The 24,411-nt window shown below is 33.7% G+C and overlaps 1 protein-coding gene across 1 annotated transcript; it reads left to right on the forward strand.

Annotated features, from left to right (window-relative positions):
• Window positions 1–1,988: 1,988 nt before the first annotated feature.
• On the forward strand, window positions 1,989–7,385 carry LOC119692064. The gene is made up of 2 exons (XM_048625549.1): window positions 1,989–4,038; window positions 4,581–7,385. Exon 2 carries the CDS (start codon window positions 5,274–5,276, stop codon window positions 7,383–7,385), a length of 2,112 nt encoding a protein of 703 aa, XP_048481506.1. The 5' UTR covers window positions 1,989–4,038; window positions 4,581–5,273.
• The last annotated feature ends 17,026 nt before the right edge of the window (window positions 7,386–24,411 follow it).

Raw genomic sequence — 24,411 nt, forward strand, 5'->3', positions numbered from 1 at the left:
GTAAGAATTTCTTAAATAACATAGAATAATTTGGATTTAATTTGATCTGATTTACAAAAAAACGGCCAAGTGGGTAAAAGGTACGGACAAAAGGTACAGAACCCTAAAAAGAGGATCTAGATAAAAGGATATAAATAAATATTTGCACTTGAGGAATTAAAAAACCTTGAAGAAAAAGTCAAGCACCAAAAAAAGAAAATTAAATGCTTAAATGTCCTTTACATTTAAGCATTTAATTTTCTTTTTTTGGTGCAGGTATCAAAAGATTAAAGTGGCAAACTTCAAAAATATTATAATTGAGCTAAAGGAGCATAATTTAATAAACAATTAGACATCCATGGACACTTACAGGGACAATGTGCTGGATCAAAATATTTTTTAAACAGGCAAATATTAAAATCTAAAGGGTTGCCTCTACCGAAAAAATACTCAGAGGAAATAAGGAAGTTTGCCCTGACGCTTCATTTTTACTCACCAAAAGCGTACGATTTCATCCGAAGAACATATGAAGATTGTTTATGAACATATAAAATTGACGACCAAATGGCGTAGTGGTTAGTGACCTGACTACTGAGCCGATGGTCCCGGGTTCGATTCCCGGCTGGGGCAGATATTTGTTTAAACACAGATATTTGTTCTCGGGTCTTGGATGTGCCCGTAAAATGGCAATAGGCCCGCCCCATATTACATTGGGACTAACATAACACTCTGGCGAAAAGTGGGTGCAGCAATGCACCTCTGCCTACCCCGCAAGGGAGTACATTAGTACAAGGCGTGAGTGCATGTGTATGTGTGTGTATATAAAATTGTGTAATTATTTCTCAGAGCAAGAGATATCGAAGAACATTGGGCAGAGGTGGATCTTATATCCATTTCTAAATGCAGGCATAAATGAGGCTAATTTAGCAAATAATCGGATATCTTTTTCTTAATGAGAAAATCAGAATACCAGGAATTGAGAACTGAGTCTTTGAAGTGTTTGATTCCATTTGCCACCCTGTACCTACTTAGGAATGCGAGATGTAATTTTCGCTTAAATTTGGAATTTCATGATTCAAAAAAATCGCTTTTTGGAAAATGATTTAATTACACAAAAACAGATCCACGATGGGATAATTTTGTATTTATAAAAAAACAAGCTCAATCTTCGCATCAACGCGTGTCTAAGCATTTGATTTTTTGTTTTTAACATATTAAAATGTTTATGAGTAATTATTCTTTTCCTAAATATTTATATACAAGTGTGTTGTTTTTCGGACCCGACAAACTTTAAAGGTGGATTCTACGAGTAATTTTATCGAGAAAGAAACCCCATGTGTGATATCTCGAGCATATCAACTCGAGCGAGACTTGAACGCCGAACCAAGCCTGGAGGACTTACTGGGCTATTTGGACAAAAAGCTCTGGCGCTGGAGGGCACCGACCAGAGTCTTCACCACCAACAACGCCAAGCAAGAGACGGTAACCACGGGAAGGTAGCAGCACATGCAGCCACAGCTGACAAGCCGCCAACCTGTTTGAACTGTAAGTCCACAGATCACAAGTTATTTAAGTGCAAAAAATTCCAGTTGATGGCAAGCAAGGAGAGAAGTGGGTTCTACCTTTTTTGGCCTAAGATTTATTTGCCTAATCTCGTATTGCATAGTACCGTTTGGTCAAAGTCTCGTTTCGCCGAAAATCGTATGGCATAAATCTCGTTTAGTAAAAAGTTATTTCGCATAATCTTGTTTAGCTTAATAATGGTATGGTAAAATCTAAAATAGCCTAATAATGCTATGGCATATGTTATACAAAGTAATCATATTCGTTTTCCTACAAAGCTCAAATTGGTGCCTTGTATTGTTTCCACTATGTGGGAAACGCTCCGCTCCGCTACGCTGCGCTCCGCTTTGCTTTTGACGAACATGTGCACCTAACACGCTCCTCCTCGCTTTGCTCGTCGTCGCACCTATCTTTAGGTTTCGATCCCATGGGATTTAATGAGTAGTATGAAATTGGGCATCCTGGCTCACGGTCTTTCAAACATAATTGAAGTTTTAGTTTTCAGTTATATGTGAATAGATCAACTATAAGCGCGCATGAGAGGCGCTCTTCGAGCGCCTCTTGCGCGCGCCATGAGTCGATCTATTCACATATAACTGAAAACTAAAACTTCAATTATGTTTGAAAGACCGCGATCCAGGATGCCCAATTTCATACTTTTATTATAAATCATATTAATTTAAAAACGTAAATTATAAACTTAAAGATTAATTGAACCTAGGCTAGGCTAGGATTTTAATTGCTATCTAATTCAATCAATACCTACATACTTGATATTACTTCTTATCTGTAAAGAGTTGATCTATTCAAAGGACTAATTTAAATTCATATTAATACCTACTTATATACGGACACTATACTAAATGTTAACAATAACTGATGAACGAATACACTAGAACTCCAATTAGTACTTAATTCAATCAATACCTACAACTATTAAATTATTGCTCATGCATAACGATAGTTGATATATTCATTTTTATTGCGTTGGAATGAGTGTCATTGCTATGATGTGAATAAATACATAATAGGTGTAAAATTAAATAATTAAATCAGTTGCACAGAAAACTTTATTTTCTAAACCATTGTTTAAACACAACACTTTACAATTATTTGCACATAAAAATATAGTTTTAGAAATATCCGGTTCTATTTTCAGCTGCTAAATTGTCAGTAATTTTAGAAATCAAATCTTGAGCACTTTTGTAAATTTCATCCTTGAAAAGGTTTTTCACAATATGCTGGCAACAAATATCAGCATTGCACTTGCATATACCTTCACCTTTTAATCTTTCAGCATCATATATTTCTAGCTTGATTACTTTATGTCCTTCCATAGGCATTTTGATGTGTGAATAAATAATACTTTCTAATTTCCTCCTTCTTAGGTTGGAGTTTTCACCACCTTGTTTTGCAAGGATATGATCTGGTGCAATGAAATTGAACATCGAACCCGAATCCTGAAACATAAAAAAAATACATGTTATCCATTTATCCATTTATAAGTAGGTAACTTACTAATAAACATAAAAAAAATTACAATATAGATCCAAAGAAACAAAAAAAAATACTTACAGACATGATGATGTGTTGACACGTCCGTCCTCTCTTTACGAACAAAATTATGAGTATAAATATATATATTTGCTTTTAGAATATCCAACATACAGGGTGTTGTAAAAGTGGTATAGTAACCCCAGAGCGGATGACTCTGGGTAATCATTCTGAACCACTTGTTCTACGATAAATAAAGTAGTCGTAGTACGGGTTAGTTAGTCACCCCTTTTCTGCTTAAGTACTATCCTTTTTTAACACTCTGTATAAAATAAAGCTCTAAAATCTGTTCGTTCTTATTCTTTTACTTTCCAAAATTCGAAAATAAATAGCAAGTAAACCCTGGTTTAGTTACTAGTATTGTCAAAGTATCGAGTGCCGACTAATTAGGATAAAATGCTGACTCAAAAACACGTGTGGTACTGCACACTACAACAGTCCATGCATCTCTTTTTACGGGCAATTGTGACGTCGTACTCTCGTTCAACAGAAGCTAAACACATGTACAATGCAAAGTTTACTTATAGGGGTGAAATGGCGGGAGTGATTCATTTTTTTCGTCACCGGCTACCTGGTTTATCAGATCAGTCAATCAAAAGAAAACTTGTGTTTTATCACTCCAGTACTTATTGAAAATGTAAGTATTCATTATTAAGGTTCTTTTAATTACTTGAATTATCGAACCAGTTATACAATAAGCGTATGAAAACTAACGTTACTCATTCTTTATTTTAGGGCAAGCGCAAGTCGAGCTGACATCATTCTGAGCCCTGAAGAGAGCTCCTCGAGCAGCAGCAGCAGCAGCAGCAGCGAGAGCAGCGCCAGCAGCCGGGAGGCGTCGCCGGTGCGAGTGGCCGACCCACCATCCTCATCATCTGCTAAGAAATCTAAGAAAAGGAAAACTGAGAAAGAAAGAAAGCCTGCTGCCCCCGCTAAAAAACGGTGAGTAATTGAATGCTCAACTTATTTAAATAGTGACATAAATTTAATTATGGGTATTTTAAATGAAAATTGGTACTAAATAATCAAGCAGTTTTATATTAATGGTAGTGAATTTTTACTATGTCTAAAGAAATAGTTTATTATTAGAAAATACTACTTTTTATACTATTCGTTTTAAAATAACTTTTTTCAATCGAAAATATTTTTCGAATACGTTAGTTCTTAGTTTATTTGTTTTGTTTATCATGTTTTTTAATTGTCCACTTTCAGTGATATAAAAAGTTATAAAGAGAATTATTAAAACAAGTTCATTTTAAAAGTATGATATTACAAAACATACTGTATTAAAGTTGTTTATTATTATAGATAATTTAATGTTTTATATAAAAAATAATTTTGAATGATCTATTTTCAGTAATATACAGAATTATTAGTAAAAGTAAATATATTTTAAATTGTTTACGTTCGTATTATAGAGTATTCCGAGAATGGTAATCATTAGAAGAATATATTTTTAATACCAAATTATTTTTGAATTACAGGTCTAAGAAAGAAAATACAGAAAAAACTTCAAAGAAACGGGATGGAACTACTAAGTTGAAGAAAGAAAACCAAGTGAAGGCTGCAACGCAACTTGAATCTCGACCGAGTACTTCATTGAAAACCACAGCTAAGGACATTATGGGCGTAGATTCGGATATCGATGAGGACTTATTGAACAATGGTAAAAAAAGTGACTTAATCTCATATTTTAGTCGGCGTGTGGCTAATGGTATATCTAAACAAACCCATCCCGATTTGCAGGGTACCCATTTTATTGACTTGAAACTTTATATGTGTAGCGAAATTGAAAATGTAAGTCCGATGAATAGGTGGCGTCATTCAATTGTAACTGTAAAAGCAAAATCAAATGACGATTCAGATGCTTGGAAGTATTTAATTAAGTTTTTACAGGAGATTAAGAAAGATTTTAAGGATTCTCCTGTGACTTATGTTAGCTCCTATAATCAGAATAATTAAAATATATTATCATTTTATTCATAGTAATTAAAATGTATTATTTTTCAATTTACTTAATAATTACAGTTCTACATCTTATTTAACCAAATATTAACTATTTACTTACTCGTTTAAATAAATATAATCCTTATAACTTACTCTTATTACAAATAAAAATAAAATACAATTAACAGTATCTTTATGTTTTTCTTTCAGGCACTCACCTTATCCCAAATATGACAGAAAACATTATTAAGATTGATAATGGTTTATATTTATGTTCGAAATGTAACATTCATCTTAAGAAAAGTAGTTTAAAATGTCACTTCAGAACAAACTTACATAAAAAAAATTGCTTATTGTCGAGTCAATTCAATAATGTAAACATAATTGCCACTGCTTTCAGAGAAAGAATAACTTCTTACCGAATAAATCCGACAGAACTGTCATGTGATGGTCTTGAACAGTTTATTAGTTCAAATGAAAGTACTATAACAGAATTAATCAACTTGTCCTTAATCAAGCATAGGGCGCTCAAAATAAATTTTGAATTATTTGCTTATTTTATGTTACCCACTTCTGAAGAAAAACAATTAAAATCTTTCAATACAAAATTCGTTGCTGTTTTTCAAAATGCTGACTTAAAAGATCTTTATTCAAAGAGTAGAGAAATATTTTCCCAAAAAATGACTGAATTTCAGCACTGTGAATCTGGTTGGTCATTTATTTCTGTAAGCCATTTAGAAGTTAACATCAATAGATACTCTCCACTTAGGGGTGGTAGTAGTTATTTAGAATTGCCACAAGCAATTAGAAGCACTAAGAGCTGTTTAAATATAAAAAATAATGATGATCATTGCTTTGCCTGGTCAATTGTAGCTGCATTGTTCCCTTGTAATAAAAATGCGAATCGAACTAGTTCGTATCCGTGTTACTCATCAGTTTTAAATGTGAAAGGTATGAATTTCCCTCCATCACCGAATGATATTAAATTATTTGAACAAAATAACGCTAATTTAAGTGTGACTATATACGGTTTAGATAATAAAAATCAGATTACAGGACCGTTATACTTAACAAATCAAAGAAAGATAAATCATGTAAATCTACTATATTTTCAGGAAGGTTCTAAGGGACACTACTGTTTAATAAAAGACTTAGTAAAATTAACACGGAGACAGATAAGTAGACATCACGGTAAACCGCACTTTTGTGAAAACTGTCTGCAGTTCTTTGTTACAAAAGAAAAATATGATTCACATGTTTGTTCAAAAGTTCTAACTGTTTTACCTAGCGAGAACACAAAAATTACGTTCAAAAACTATGAGAGGCAACAGAAAATAAATTTTGTCATATATGCTGATTTTGAAAGTTTATTATTAAATCATAGTGCTAAAACCTCTAAAAATACAAGTCAGTTTAAACAACATCAACCGTCATGTTTTGGATACTATGTTTGTTGTTCCCATGACTCAAGTTTAAATAAATATGTTTCTTACAGAGGTGAAGACTGTGTTAAAGTATTTATTGACTACTTAATAAGAGACGTGAAATATATTTCAAATATAATTAATGATAAAAAACCAATGACCCCCTTAACAGAGAAGGAAAAAGAACTATTTAATTCAGCTAGTCGCTGTCATATTTGTAAACAGTCTCTGATACTTGATAAAGTCGCTGATCATGATCACATTACTGGTAAATTCAGAGGAGCTGCACATTCTCAATGTAATTTATTATACCGTGTTTGTCCATTCATTCCAGTATTTTTTCATAATCTTTCAAATTATGATTGCCACTTGTTTATAGCTGAATTAGCCAAATATCCCGGTGATCTAAAGATTATACCGAAAACGAAAGAAAAATATTTAACAATAACCAAGTACTTAAAAAATGTAAAAAATCCATCATCTTCTATTCAAATTAAATTTTTAGATTCATTTCAGTTTTTAAGTTGCAGTTTAGATAATTTAAGTAGAAATCTTACAAATGAGGATTTAAAACACCTATCACAAGAGTTTAAATCAAAAGAGCAATTAAAACTTCTTAGACAAAAAGGTATTTACCCGTATGATTACATCGATTCATGGATAAAATTTGATGAAAAGTGCTTACCTCAGAAAAGTAAGTTTTATAATACTTTAACCGAGTCCCACATAACTGATGAAGAGTATAAACGTGCTCAAAATATTTGGAATACTTTTCATATTAAAAATCTAGGAGAATACACAGACATGTATCTGAAATGTGATGTTTTATTATTGTGTGATGTTTTTGAAAAGTTCAGGCATAGTAGCCTTCAGTATTACGGACTTGACCCTGCGTATTATATAACATCTCCGGGTTAAGCTGGGATGCTATGCTTTTATATACAGGCGTTTCTTTGGATTTGATTCATGACTTGGAAATGTATGAATTGATCGAAAAGGGTATACGCGGTGGGCTAGCTCAGTGCTCGTTAAGGCATGCTGAAGCAAACAATAAATATATGGCAGAATATGACAGTTCAAAACCTTCTACTTATCTAATTTATTTAGATTGTAACAATTTGTACGGTCATGCAATGATGCGAAAATTACCCATGTCTGAATTCAGATTTTTATCACAAAGTGAAATTAAAGAACTGAATATCATGAGTGTATCAGATAATGCCGATTTTGGTTATATATTGGAAGTTGATATGACTTATCCCTGTTATTTACATGAATCTCACAGTGATTTGCCTTTTGCAGCGGAAAAACATATTCCTCCTGGTGGAAAGACTGCAAAACTCATCGCAAATTTATATGATAAATTTAAATATGTAATCCATTATATACATTTAAAACAGTGTCTAATGAATGGTTTAATATTAAATAAAATTCACCGGGTTATTCAGTTTCGACAAGATAATTTCTTAAAAAAGTATATAGACCTTAATACACAATTACGTCAGGAATCTAATTCAGAATTCGAGAAAGATTTTTTTAAACTGTTAAATAACGCTATTTTTGGTAAGACTATTGAAAATAGGAGGAAACAGGTGGATATTAGATTAGTGACATCTTGGAGGGATACATGTAATAAAACGAACAGGCTAGTAGGAGCTGAAAACCTGATTTGTAAACCAAATTTTAAAAGTATCTCCATATTTTCAGAAAACTTTGTAGCCATCCAATTAGCGAAAGAAAAAATATTGCTGGATCGACCAATTTACATCGGATTTTCAGTGCTTGAATATGCAAAGCAGCATCTATATCAGTTTCATTACAATGTGATTAAACATAAATATAACGATAAAGCACAGCTTTGCTATACAGATACAGATAGCTTACTTTATTTTATCAGAACTGATGATTTTTATAATGACCTTAGGAAAAATATTAATTTCTATAATTTCTACAAGTAATTTTGAAACTAATAATATTTACAACATTCCTTTATTGAACGTAAAAATACCTGGTCTTTTTAAGGATGAAATGGGAGGTGATATAATAAAACAATTTATTGGTTTGCGTGCTAAGTTATATTGTATCGAAAGTGTGAAAAAAGAGATTAAAAAAGCTAAAGGTGTATCTAAACATATAACAAAAAAGCTCAGACCCGTTGACTATGAAACTGCATTAATTAATAATGCGAAAGTAAAATGTAAAATGAATATCATAAAATCAATGAAGCACGTGCTTTATTCTCAGAGAATTAATAAATTAGTATTAAATAATAGCGATGATAAAAGGCGAATTTTACCTGACCATATAACTACATTACCATGGGGTCATTTTAAATCCATAATCTAGATTAATTTTAATAAGTATACTCCATTTAAAATAAACTCCATGAGGATAATAATATGCAATCATAAGAAATAAGATAATATTAAGTCATATTTTAAGAATGATTATAAATTTAATTTATAAGTTTTAAATAATTCATTTAAACTTAGGTATATATAAATGTGTAAACTTGTATTAACCCATAGTTAAAGATAAATTATAAAATTATATTATTTAATATTCAATAAAAATGTTTTCAACAATTAACTATTTTTTTATTTCATTTCATTCTAGGTATGTAACCTACTCGCTGCTTTATGGATAACATGAGTAATTAGTATTTACAATAAAGGTACCTAAATGAGAGTGGATAAAGTAAAATACCATTTTATTTATGAGCGATAGCTGCTGTTCTCTCTTTTTTACTTTTACTTTTACTTCTAGCCAAAAATGTATATTCTAACACATATATAAGATGTGATTTCTATTTAAACGGCTATGATATTAAAAACTTGCTCACTATCGTTATGAAGGTTATAAAGCAAGCATCAAGCTTAGACATTATTGATTACAGTACTGATCCGAAACCACTCCATAGCAGGCATAGTAAACTATTACCTTCTACTATAAGATGTATAATTTGTGGTCCGTCTAATTGTGGTAAAACAAACGTGATGATCAGTTTATTATTACACAAAAATGGTTTAAAGTTTCGCAATGTCTATTTATTTTCTAAGACTGCTTTTCAACCAAAGTACATGTTCCTGAAAAATGTTTTTAAAAGAATACCTGAAGTTAAATTATTCATATTTAAAGAAAATGAGGAAATTATCCATCCGAATAAAGCTCATCCTGACTCTATAATGATTTTCGATGATGTTGTATGTGAAAAGCAATCAAATATTAGGAACTATTTTGCTATGGGAAGACATAATAAGGTTGATTCATTTTACTTATCTCAAACATACTCAAAAGTACCGAAACAGTTAATTAGAGACAACGTAAATTTATTAATAATTTTTAAGCAAGATGATATAAATTTGAAACACATTTATACTGAACATGTCAATAATGATATGACCTGGCTGTGTTTTAAAAATATTTGTTCTTCAGTATGGAAAGCACCACATAGTTTTTTAGTTATCGACAAAGACAGTTCACTTAACAATGGGCGGTACAGAGAGAAATTTGATAACTTTATAATAAATACTTAACTATTATTTTATTTATTACTTATATAAAATCAAAATTAATTTTATAACATTAGTGTCTCTTCATTTAATGTAATTGATGGATGTGTAGTAAGTCGTAATCAAAATGGAACAAGACATTAAACAACAATTGATTCAATCAGTAAACTCGATTCAAACTAAAATAAAAAACATGAAAAACGAAGAAAATCTAACTGATTTAACTATGTCGAGGTTACTGAAACCTATAACTGTTCCAATAAAAGCGCTGGTTGAAAATAGCTACGATTCTAATAAAAAGATATATCGTAATAAAAATACAGGAAAAGTGAATTTATTGCATAACACAACTTCATCAAGTGAACAATTTCAAGATTTAAGCTCGGAAAATACATTTATTGAGGAAAAGGATGCTGATGTAAATGATTCGTTCGAAACCTCTGCTTCATATGAAGAAGATCGTAATACTTTATTTGATTCATTATTAAAAGATGATCTATATGATGTATATGATGATATTAATATTCCATGCGGAGTAAGAAGTCAAGATAAAAATCTATTTATGGGTAACTCTAAAGTGATTTTATCTAAAAGTGATACTTGCAATGATGGACGCAAAAGGTTTTTTATCACTATTAATAGCAAATGTTATGAATTAACGCCAGGATTAAAAGAATTGTTGTTATCTAAGAAACCTGATTTAGGCTTGGTTTCAGAAAATGATAAAATTCAATATAGAAATATGCTCTGTGTTACAAATGCGCATAGAAGAGATTACCACCCTGATAGTCAAATCAAAGGTGACAAAAGTGCAAAGTATCGTGAAATCATAAAACCGTTATTTAAAAACCCAGGTGCTATGGAGAAGCTAGGGGGAAACTTGACAAAGTTTAAGTCATATAGATCTAATACTGATTTAGTGTACTGGGATGATCCTAATGAGTTGATAGAAAGACTTCAATTATTAATTGCTTCAAAAGATGCTGGTAACACCAACCATGACAATGAAATCTTGTCCATCATTGAAGAATTAAAAGAAGCTGGTATTATTAAAGAATAAAACTCGCAGCATAGTAAAATAAGCTTTAGTATTGAGTATAGAAACGGTTAAAATGAACGTTGATAAATTTGGTCATCATATACATAAAAGTAAAAGAATAATAAATAATTTAATACCAGCTTCATGTGCCCTGAAACGTTTAAGTGATAATAATTTGGATGCTCAAAACAAAATCATAAAAAACATAAAATTACCAGTCTGTGGTACAGACAGCGCGAACAAAGAGTATGTTGATAAATCAATAGAAGTTATTTATAAAAATATAAATGAAAAATATAGTACGGATAAAGAATTGTTATATAAATCTTTAGAAAATAGCCACAATACCATTCAGTTATTGGATAAAAAGTTGAACGAATCTATAATTAGATTAAATAATTTTGAAAAACATATAAATAAACCAAAAAAATGAGCAAAGCCGATGTAGTAAACGAAATACATAAGAATGTGAGAGTTAATTTTCTAAGACGAAGAGTTATTATGAGAGATATAGATGATTTGTGGCAAGCTGATCTAATTGATATGCAAAAATTTTCTAAAGAAAATCATGGCTATAAATATATTTTAGTAGTAATTGATACTTTTTCGAAATATGTATGGGCATATCCCTTAAAACAGAAAACAAAAAATTACATATGTAAGGCTTTCATTACTTTATTTAGCAAAGGACGTGTTCCTAAGAATTTACAAACTGATCTTGGTACAGAGTTTTATAATAATGAATTAAACAATATTTTTGTTAAACACAATATCAGACATTATTCGACATACTCCGTGAAAAAAGCTTCTATTGCAGAAAGAGTAATAAGAACTTTAAAATCGAAAATGTATAAATTGTTTAGTTTAAAAGGAAATTACAAATGGAGTGATTCTACATTAAATGATATAATTCACGAATACAACAACACTTTTCATAGAACCATTGGACTAAAACCTATAGAAGTAAATAAAAATAACACTAGGATGTTGCTTGAAAGATATGTTAAAGCTTGTGAGCCTAAGCAAAAGCTGAAGAAGAACAAGTTTAAAGTTGGTGATTTTGTACGAATAAGCAAGTATAAAGGAATATTTGATAAAGGTTATACGCCTAATTGGTCTGCAGAAATCTTCAGGATTGTCAAGGTGCAAAAAACGTCTCCACCAAAATATTTGATAGAAGATGCCAGAAATCAAGCTATTTTAGGATCATTTTATGAGCAAGAATTATCGAAAACAAAACACCCTAATATATACTTAATAGAAAAGGTTTTAAAAACGAAAGGAAAACAGATATTTGTAAAATGGTTGGGTTTACCCTCGAATGAAAATAGCTGGGTTAATAAGTCAAATATAGTATATTAATATAAGTATATTCACCAAATAAATTAGTATAATACAAGTTATGGTAGACAGCAGTCTGCTAAATTGTCTTATAAATCATTTACCTTTTGAACTACACTTACCCGGATATAATTATTGTGGTCCTGGAACCAAACTCACTAAAAGGCTTATTCGAGGAGATAGAGGTATAAATTTACTAGACGAATACTGTAAACAACACGACGTAGCTTATAACAAGTCCAGTTCACTGATTCATCGTCACAAAGCCGATATAAAATTAATGAAAATGGCAAGAAAACGAGCTCAGTCATCAAATGCAAGCCTGGGGGAGAAGTTTGCAGCTAATTTAGTGAATAAAGCTATGTTAGCTAAAGTCAGTAACGGCTGTGGTCTGAAAGGAAGTAAACTAACCAAAAAAGAAAGCATAAAAACTGGAGTTGGCTTGAAGAAACATTTTAAAAAGATTGTTTCTCATACAAGAAAACATTTACAAAAACTGAAGCCTAAGTGTAAGAAAATGGCTATCGAACTAGCAATAGCAGCAGCTAAGGAGTCCATGAAAGATTCATCTGTAAAACTTCCTCGCATGATTCCTATCCCTAAGACTGGTGGTATTCTTCCGCTCATACCTATATTTGCTGGACTTTCTGCTGTGGGAAGCTTAGCTGGTGGGGCAGCAGCAATCACTAAAGTTATTAATGAGTTTAAAGCAGCTAAAAAACAATTTGCTGAATTAAAGCGACATAACGAAAAGATGGAAGGTTTGTGCATCGGTAGAGGTTTAGAAGTAAAGCCATATAATAAAGGCTTCGGCATATTCATTTCGAATAAAAAAAACTAAGTAATCGGCTACCTAATCGGTCCCTGACTAATATTGATATTATAAAAAATGCTCAGGATATCCCATTCTTCCGCGGTGTTTTCATGCGAGATGAGCTTCCGAAGTACCCATTTTTAAAAGAATGTGGTATTATTAATCTAGATTGCTCAAAAAACCCAGGTTCTCATTGGGTAGCCTATGTAAAACATAATAAAAGTATAACATATTTTGATAGTTATGGTAATCTAAGGCCACCAAAAGAATTCATTTCCTATGTAGGTAATTGTGATATAAAATATAATCATGAAAATATTCAGAAAAACCACCCTTTTAATTGTGGACATCTATGTCTTCAGTTTCTTAGAAGCTTTTGGTCTAAAAGGAATAAATAGGCAGTACCATTTTCTAGTGTATTAGTGCACTTTGAACATCGGTGTAACATAATGTCTATTACATTGACCATCACTGGAAATAAGTCACACTTAGAATCACAATTCCAACCTCCTTTAGCTCTTTGGGAAAATTGCGAATGTGGATTATTATACTTTTCCGCTTTAAACTCTATACCGAATGTTACATCTCGCAATAATATATTTACTTATGGTGAAGAAAATAAGCAATTAATAATACCAGAGGGAACTTATGATCTTTATGATATAGCGGAATATCTTGAAACAAACATCATAGATTGTGAAATCAAAATTAAGCCGAGTAATAATACACTAAAATGTTACTTGTATTGTTCTGAAAGAGTGAACTTTACAGCAAACAATAGTATTGGACACTTGCTTGGTTTTCAGAATACAAAGTTAGAACCAAATAAATGGTATGAATCTATGAATCCGGTAAACATTCTCCCTGTGTCCGTGATAAGGATCGAATGTGATCTAGTTCAAGGATCGTATATTAACGGATCACCGTCACATGTTATACACGAATTTGTGCCAGACGTTTCACCCGGGCATAGGTATATAGAAATACCGAAAAATATTATATATCTGCCTGTTCACAAAAATAATATATCATCATTGAGCGTAAAGATACTAGACGAACACGGAAATTACATTAATTTCAGAGGAGAAACTATTCAATTGCGTCTTCATCTACGTAGGACAACATGATAGTATTTTATAAAGTTCAACATACGAATACTAAACGTATCAATATACCCCGTAGTGTTAAAGTGAGCACACGTGTTAAAATTAATAAAAAAATTACAAAAAATAACAAAAAGTTTCTTCAGGCCTTAGGATTTAAAATATGAGTATTCTCGGAATAAGCGATTTCCCTCAGTATGATAATTCAATTGAAAGTTTTGAAATGCATACATATAATCCATATAATAATAATTTTAGTGAAAATGATGAAATAAGAATTCCAATTCACCAGCAAGACATATACATATTACCATCAGCTAGTGCCATTTATATAGAAGGAGATATAAAACTTAGGGGCAAAGATGACAAACCTATACAAAAAGCCATCACGCTCACTAACAACCCAGTTCTATTTCTGTTTCAAGATATCAGATATGAAATGAATGGTATCGAAATAGACCGAATCAAAAATGCTGGCATAACAACTACAATGAAGTCATATATATCAATGAATGAGGGGGAGAGCAAAGTTGCAGCTATATGGGGTTGGAATTTAAACGGAACTACGAGCAGTCAGAGTTTTAGCGCTGTTATACCTCTCAACAAAGTATTAGGATTTGCGGAAGATTATAAAAAAATCGTAATGAACTGCAAGCATGAACTCATTTTAAACAGGGGCAATAGTGTATTAAACAGTGTCAGTTTATCAGATGATGTAGCTTATGTTAAAATAAAGATACAAAAAGTACAGTGGCGTGTACCTCATATTAAAGTATCAGATTATGAGAAACTATCGCTACTTAAACTTCTTGAAAAAGATAAACCAATAAAAATTGCATTCAGAAATTGGGATTTATATGAATATCCTATATTACCTAAAACAGTTAAACATTCCTGGTCAGTTAAGACTGCTTCACAAATAGAAAAACCTCGGTATGTGATTTTGGGTTTACAAACTGATAAAAAGAATAACAGAACAAAAGACTGTTCAAAATTTGATCATTGCAATGTTACAAATGTTACACTATTTCTAAATTCACATTATTATCCATATGAATCTATGCATTTAAAGTTTAATGAGGATAAATACAGTATATTATACGATATGTACACTAAATTCCGTCAGTCATATTATAACATTCCAGCAGATCCACTGCTTAATCTAATAAATTTTAAAGATAGTGCTCCGTTGTTTATAATTGATTGTTCAAGACAAAACGATAATTTGAAAACTGGTCCTGTAGATGTACGAATAGAAATCGAATGTTCTGAATACTTACCAGAAAACACAACAGCATACTGTTTAATTATCAACGACCGTTTGATTGAATATAAACCCTTGAGTAAAATAGTTAGAAAATTATCATGAATGTTATTGTAGACGTACAAGGTTTTAAAACAGACGATAATCAATTCATTCTTAAAGAAATAGCTATGATACATGAAAAACAAGTACAAGTTTTTCTGATAAAACCACCATTTGCATACTATGATCTAAGTAAAACAGAAAGAAGACAAGTAAGTTGGATCGAGAGAAATAGAAGAATTTATTGGAAAGAAGGTTTTATACCATACTCATGTCATAAAAATTATATTGTACAGCTATTATCAAATAAGATTATTTACACTAAAGGAATGGAAAAGGTGAAGTGGCTTATAGAAATAACAAAGAATAATAATGTTTATAATCTAGAAGATAAAAATTGTCCTAGTTTACTAAGTTTGTATGATAAATATAATGATTCAATCGATGTTATAAGTTGTATGTATCACACTGATACATGTGCTTTAAAAAATGTAACGTGTTTAAACAAATGGTTAAAAGAAAATAAAGTTTTTTAAGAAATTTACTTAATCTTTAATTTTACACCTTAAATTGAATAGATCAACTCTTTACAGATAAGAATTAATATCAAGTATGTAGGTATTGATTGAATTAGATAGCAATTAAAATCCTAGCCTAGCCTAGGTTGAATTAATCTTAAAGTTTATAATTTACGTTTTTAAATTAATATGATTTATAATAAAAGTATGAAATTGGGCATCCTGGATCGCGGTCTTTCAAACATAATTGAAGTTTTAGTTTTCAGTTATATGTGAATAGATCGACTCATGGCGCGCGCAAGAGGCGCTCGAAGAGCGCCTCTCATGCGCGCTTATAGTTGATCTATTCACATATAACTGAAAACTAAAACTTCAATTATGTTTGAAAGACCGTGAGCCAGGATGCCCAATTTCATACTACTTTAATGGCTTTTGTAATATAATTATAATGGTCATTCACTTTCGATATTTTGATAATTCAATTATGTAAAAGAAAAATATCGCAATGTGTACATTTACTGCATAATATGTTAAATTATGTTATTTATTCATATGATATTAGGAGAAACAAGATTATACCTATACGAAAACTAATTTAAGCAAACAAGACTTAGGTGTTTTAAGATTATGCCAAAAGAGTTTTAGGCGAAACAAGACTTATGCCACGTAAGTCTTGACGAAGTGATGATTCGGCCAAAAAAGTTTAGACCATACGAGTTATGCGAAACGAGATTTGAGCAATAAAGTTTATGCGAGATGAGGGGAACCCAGATAATTGATTTTGTAAAACAATCCAACTTACCTCAAGCCGAAAAAGTGCAGAATCTAAAGCAAGACATACGAAATAACGAAAATAATGTATTTGGGAAACATGAATTGTGCGCGTCATATTTTCGTCAACGTCCCAAAGATTTTGACCTAGTACCAGAGCTAGAAAAAACTGGAATGTGGGTAGATATCGAAAAACATTTATCATATCTTGTAAACAATGCCGGGAGACTTTTATGGGGTGGGACAAATAATTGTGCTGAACAATTTAATGCGATGATTGCCAAGTTTATAGGAGGCAAGCGTGTAAATTTTACATCAAGAGGCTCCTACCAGACAAGATGTTTAGCTGCTGTAACGTCTTGCAACAACGAAGTACAAACACACAATCGTGTATAAAAAAAAATTGCTGATGAAGTCCTGGATATTATACAAAATCATATACTGAAAAAAGAAAACAAGCATTAGAGAATGTCAGGAAACGAAAGATAGATTTTTGTGAAGCACATGAAACTCTTAAAAAGATACCTAAAAGATGCGAGTCTGACCAACACTATGGGCTGTTGGAGCTAGAACAAGATTTACCGGAAGTTGGTCGCCGCCTGCGATACTTTCCATTAACATTGGGCTTATTTTGATATTTTTCGTGCCTAATCGAACTGTAAATCTGTCAAACTGTAGAAAACAATATTGAATTCATAACAACTCAAGATGACTCTTTGCGCAGCATATGGTTGTAAAAACAAAGGAATTCATTTATTTCCAAAGGATACTAAGAGGGAAGCATTGTGGGAAAAAGCCCTTAAAAGGAAAAGTTGGAAAGCAACTGCATATTCGAGGTTATGTTCCGATCATTTTGTTGAATCAGATTATTATTATTTTGTGTAGCGGAATGCGTCACCCACTTCTGTTAAGGGGGAGTCATACAATTCATTTTCGAAAACAAATATTCAAGAAAATTTTGTTAAGGGGAATACGTCACCCACTTCCGTTAAGTTAAGTGATACAATTCATTTTCGAACGCCCACACTAATGTTTAGGAAAATTTTCTTAAGAGGCCACCATTAAACATTGAAGTTTTGGGTATTAAGGGTACTGCATTAGTGGATTCGGCAGCTAAAGGCTGTATTGCGGGTCACTCGCTATATGCTCTCCTTCGGTCAAAACTTGCTCGCCAAAGGTTTTTTTTTGTAGTCACTTTAACTTGCTATCGGTCTTGAGTGAGTGACTATAAGCAGTTGTTTGGAGTGTGTTTATGGCTTTTAAGGCACTCCCTTCCATCGCTAGGTTGCCTTCTTATTGGAATACAACTGGTGAGGTCAGTAGCCAGTTTGTTGGGGTGATCAGCAATCCTATCTCTGTGTGTCTTGAGAGGTTTTCCACTTCCGTAGGAATTTGTAGGTATTCATGGAGCTCAACAATTTTAGTGAACCATGGTGCGTGGGCTATGGTTTTTAAAACACTGTTTTGGAAGCGCTGCATTATTGCGATGTTTGAGGTTTTTGCTGATCCCCACAGTTGTATTCCATAGGTCCAGACAGGTTTTAATACAGCATTGTAGATCAGCAGTTTATTGTTTACTGATAGTTTGGACTCCAAGGTATTTCACGATGAGGCAGAACTTCAGCACCAAGTTTTACAGGAGGACAGTTGTCTAAGAGTCGAAGTGATGTGGTTAGATTTGGCTGCACTTGTCTTGATCTTTTCATCCAGTAATGGACCTGGTCAAGATGTCTTTGTACTATTTTTGAGGCTGATACGGGGTCTTTTTTATGGTTGCTTCAAAAGAACCTGTAACTTCTAACGGTTTGTCACTGCCATATGACATGAAATTAATGTTTGGGTTTTTAATTTGGTTGAATACTTGAACATCATGCATTTTAAACTTGTTCCAAGTTTCTTCAGTAATTAAATTTTGCTTACATCCTGAGTCAACCAACATTTTTGTTTCAACCCCACCCACTATGCAGTTAAATTCGACATCATCATCGATATGGAAAACATCCAGTTTTCCTTGTCATCAATGTTTTCAACATTATTTACTGTTTGTAATGTCGTTTTCTTCCTTTTATCATATTCTCTTGTATTTTTCCTTCCCATTTTCTTTTTGTTATGTTTCTTGTCTTACAAAATTTCCGGAAGTGCCCCAGGAGTCCGTATTTAAGGCACTCTCTCCGTCCGGCAGGGCAGTTAGGTTAGTTCAATCGACGAGTGACTGCGATTGCTATAACGTCCGCAGCCTATTTCTTCTTTTTCACTTACTTCAAACTTAGATTTTGGCTTTGATTCAATTTTATTTATACTTTCAGATGACGCAGTACCACCATTTTTTTCTAATTGTTATAACATAATAATTATAATAATATGTGGGGACATCTCACACACGGCCATCCGACCCCAAACTAGGCAGAACCTGTGTTATATATGGGTGTCGGACAGCTGATATATCTACACAAATACATAGATAGATACCAAATATGAATATCAACACCCAAGACCCGAGTACAAATATCTGTCTTTAAACAAATATCTACCCCAGCCGGGAATCGAACCCGGGACCTTCGGCATAGCAGTCAGGGCCACTAACCACTACGCCATTCGACCGCCGAGTTTGTTAACAACTTCCAACAAATTTGCTTCTGATATGATTCTGTCCAGACTAATGCCATCTCCTATCTGTAGAATTTTCTTCCTTAGTTCACTTGAAAGACATTTTTCTGTGATCTGATCAATGATATTTTCACCCTTCTGATCAAACTGACTGACTGACTGTAGTACAACAAACTTCCCAAATTTCTCACCTTTTTCTTGTTTAATGAGCCTAAATGAGTGTCTTTCATATATGTTACTCTGCTTAAGTTCAAAGTATTCATCCAGTTTTTTAATTGCTATAGTGAATACATTGATACCTTCTGCCGGCTCAACGTTAGCTCCTGGTATATATATTATAATAAATTTCTTGCAGTTCGATGCCGCCAAAATGTAGGAGGTTTGCCCTTTTTTGCCCGACTGCCGAAGGAGGAGGGTAATGTTTTTCGATTGTATGTATGTATGTGTGTATGTCTGTTTCTTTGTTCCCTCCTGTAGCCTAAACGGCTTGATAGATTTTGATGTATGAGGTATCGTTAGAAGCGTCTTAATTGCGCGATGGTTATAGGCTATGTGACGTTACATTAAAATGTATATAGCGCCCTCTAGAGGACATAAAGTGATGATCAAAAAAATAATACTTATCCAACTATGTCATGTGGGGTACTAAGTGAAAGCGCTTGATTAGCACATTACAAAAATATGCATATTGTAGGTAAGTACTTAAATCACAACACCGAAATTATTGAAATAAAAAATGTTCATAAACTAAAACCCGACTACTGACATAATATTTCATAAAATATAAAACAACGAAAAAGTTACAAATAAAAAAATATAATTATAAACAAACAAAAAACCCGATTGCACGCTAAAAATGAAATGAAAACAAGCCCCAATGTTAATGGAAAGTATCGCAGGCGGGGACCAACTTGACCGCCACAACATTCAGCTAAATGGTGAACCCTCTGCTGGTCCCCGCCTGCGATACTTTCTAACATTGGGGCTTGTTTTCATCTTTTTAGCGTGCAGTCGGGTTTTGTTTGTTTATAATTATATAGGTATTTTTTCCTGTTTTTCTTAGTACGCAAACGTAAGTACTTGCTTTTTTAATCCTCGTCGCCTCTTGTAATGTTTCGATTCTTGTAATAAACCACTGTTCAACACTTGATAATCTTGGCTCGTCAGTACACGCCCACTTGCTTGTAACCCGCGCTTCATCCGTCACACTGACAGCTGGGCACAGAAAACTGACATATGTACTCGACACAAGTAGGATTTGTGGAGGATGTCATTATTCCGAGTGTCATACACTACAGTGCCCCTTGAGTCCAGCTACAAGTGGTTTGTGCTCTACGCAATTGGGCTCGTCACGAAGTAAGTAAAGTGTACAAGAAAGTTATACCTAAGTATAAATTAACATGTTTGTAAGTATTACTATTGTCCGTTTATTTACAGATTCAAGATGACACAGCAGACTTGCATGGTGTCTCTCAGCCCATAATAAGCACAACATGCAAAAAAGTCGCCATGATATTAGCGCACATGTCTCATCAATTCGTAAAAATGCCTGCAACCTTAGACGAGCAAAAAGAGACCATGAGGAAGTTTCGCAGATTGCCAACAACCAGTCATTGGTGCTATAGACTGTACTCACATAGGAGTAAAAAAATCAATGCTGATGGAGGTCAACTTTATATGAAAAGAAAAGGATATCCGTCTATAAATGTGCAGGTATTTATATGCATCCTTAATTAGTTTGTATTACTTAAGTACCTACATATATGATTATTATATAAACAGTATCATAGTAGTTTAATCATAAAGGTGAACTTTTTGGTGGTGTTGTGCTCCATGTAATATTTGTAGTGGCCAAGTCCATTAATGACTGGTAGTTTAAAAAAAAAATCTTTTCAGCTTGTTTGTGATGCTGACCTAAAAATAAGAGACATCGTAACAAGATGGCATGGCAGAGTCCACGACTCACGCATTTATAGGGAATGCCGGCTTAAGCAGAGGTTTGAGGCAGGAGCATTCCGAGGAGTATTACTAGGAGATGGTGGATACCCGTGTACATCACACTGGTTTACTCCAGTATTTCATCCTGCAACACAATCTGAGGAGCAATACAACAGATGCCACATCATTAAGACAAGGAATGCTGTCAAAAGATGTTTCGGCCTATGGAAGCAACGCTTGCGGTGCTTACTCAGAAACTTGTACGGAGACATCGAAACTGCACGTATGGCAATTGTGGCATGTGCAGTGCTCCTCAACATTGCAATAGACATGAGAGAGGATCTCTTTCCTGGCGAGGAGGCCCCGGTTGCTGGCGAGGTATGTAACATTTTATTTTACAGATGCAATATAGTATGTCATACTATACAATGTGTTTTTTTTCGAACCCGACAAACTTTAAGGGTGTTTCCTACGAGTGATTTCATCGAGAAAACACCCCCATATGTGGGGTCAAATCTCAATATTCTAGAAATGGCGGCCATTTTAAAGTTTAGATACTACATTTTTTCTTCTTCTACATAGAAAATCATATCTCGAGATTTAGACGTCTTACGGACATGAAATAAAATGGTTTTATCCGCAAAAAGTGACCTCTATCCAATAAAAATATCCACAACTGCTAAAAAGTTACATAAAATAAGTTAAAAGCATCTAATGTAACAGTTTTGACAAAAAAAAACAGAAAAAATCTACATTTACTTCAATTGCTTTGAAAATAGCCCCCTTTTGACGTCTAAATCTCGAGATATGATTATCTATGTACACTCGCGAGCAACCAAATCGACTCAAGCCTTGACGGCGCAAACATACATTAATACAAGTAAAATTATGAATAGAAATAATAAAAATGATATGTCATTTAAAAGCTTAAGATGTCAGCTTTAATTTGATATCATTATTATTGAAATCCATTCATCATTTTTGAAATAAATGATGTCTGAACGCAATTGTAGGAAAAACGGGAATTTAGGAAAAAAGGGTATGGGTATCGTATTATACAAATTAAACAAAAAATGTTAAGATAAAAATTTATTTATTTAAATCAATACTTTGTATTGCCCCCTCTTGCCCTAATTACAGCCTGCAGCCTGTTTCTCATAGACCTTATCAACTTTTTGACAGTTTCCTGAGGAATGCCGTCCCACTCCTCTAATAAAGCTGTCTTCAGCTCGTCCACGCTTGCAGGGACTGGATTCCTGGCCCGAACTCTTCTTTTGAGCTCGTCCCATAAGTGTTCGATGGGATTCAGGTCAGGACTGAGCGCAGGCCAGTCCATCGTGCGCAATTCCTTCTCTCTCAGAAACTGCCGACTGACTCGTGCCGTGTGGCAGCGGGCATTGTCGTGCATTAGCACGAAGTCTTCACCGACAAATTCTGCATAGGGCACAACATGACCGAGTAGAATGTCGGTGATGTACCGATCAGCTGTTAACCCGCCTCCTCGGCCGCCTCCAGGCACGAAAACAAGTGCGGTTTTTCCCTCTAGAGAAATACCAGCCCACATCATGCAGGAACCGCCGCCATATGCTACTGTTTCAGCGAAACAACATTGGGCAAATCGTTCCCCCGGACGCCGGTAGACCCGGCCTCTCCTGTCACTGCCATGCAGACACACTCTGCACTCATCAGTAAACAGGACCGACCGCCATTGCGCAATGCTCCAATCGAGATGCTCTCGAGCAAACTGAAGACGCGCTTGTCGGTGGCCTGCAGTCAATTTGGGGCCTGATGCAGGTCTTTTTGGTGTCAAGTTGGCTTCCTTCAAGCGTCTTCTCACTGTCCACTCGCTGACAGCCACTTGTCGTACACGTCTCAGTTCTTGCTGCACATCAACGCCCGTAAGGTGTCGATTGCGCAGCGAGGTTGAGACAATGAAGCGGTCGTCTCTCTCTGAAGTGCAGCGGTGGCGGCCCGTTCTTGGTCTTCGATTGAAGGCACCAGTCTCTTGGAACCGTCTGTATACTCGGGATACAGCAGACTGGCTCAAGTGGAGCTGGGCAGCGACTGCTCGCTGACTTAACCCTTGTTGCAGCAAGGCAACAACTTGAGCAGCTTCTTCTGGTGTGGTATCCATGGGTTTGCGAAAACAAGGAATACAATGCAACGAGATGTGTACCGGTCAACTTGCAACAAGCGACTGATAAGGTACACCGGATGTGGAAAGGTTTTATAGCGGGATCAGGTAGCGCAAGGCGTGGATTCCTAATGAGGTAATTAACACTGACGGGCAATTAAAATGCGTCATTAAATCTGCGCTTAGTTTTTTTTTATGGTATTGATCTTAATTGAAAGCCTAATTCTTCAGCTTTCGAATGACATATCACTTTTATATTTACCATTTATCGTTTTAGGAAAATCAATGTATATGTGCGCCGTGAAGGCTTGAGTCGATTTGGTTGCTCGCGAGTGTAGAAGAAGAAAAAATTTAGTATCTAAACTTTAAAATGGCAGCCATTTCTAGAATATTGAGATTTGAACCCACATATGGGGGTGTTTTCTCGATGAAATTACTCGTAGAATACACCCTTAAAGTTTGTCGGGTTAGAAAAAAAAAACACATTGTATAGGTAGTTGTAAAAGGGGGACTAGTCTTGCTTAGCAATACAAAGTTTCACAGAGCTGTCATTCAATCTGTATGTTTATTGCTACATGATAAAGTTGTAGCAGCAGCAGCACTCTGATACTTGTATTCCATCAGGAGTACCAAAACAACCTGAGCTGATCCTTTAATCAGTATACTAAATACTCCATCTCTTCTATTTCATGAAACTGCATCTAATATCTTGTTACCTAATTATTAACTACTAAAGCATTGTTTTATAAATTATATATTTTCTTCCACCATTGCGACCCTATCCTCCAACGGTAAGAGGGAATATGAGGAGAAGACAATTTAATGAAACTCATTTTCAATAAGTAAGTACCGTAAAACGGG

Source organism: Plutella xylostella, chromosome 14, assembly GCF_932276165.1.
Source record: "Plutella xylostella chromosome 14, ilPluXylo3.1, whole genome shotgun sequence".
NCBI classification, from domain to species: domain Eukaryota; kingdom Metazoa; phylum Arthropoda; class Insecta; order Lepidoptera; family Plutellidae; genus Plutella; species Plutella xylostella.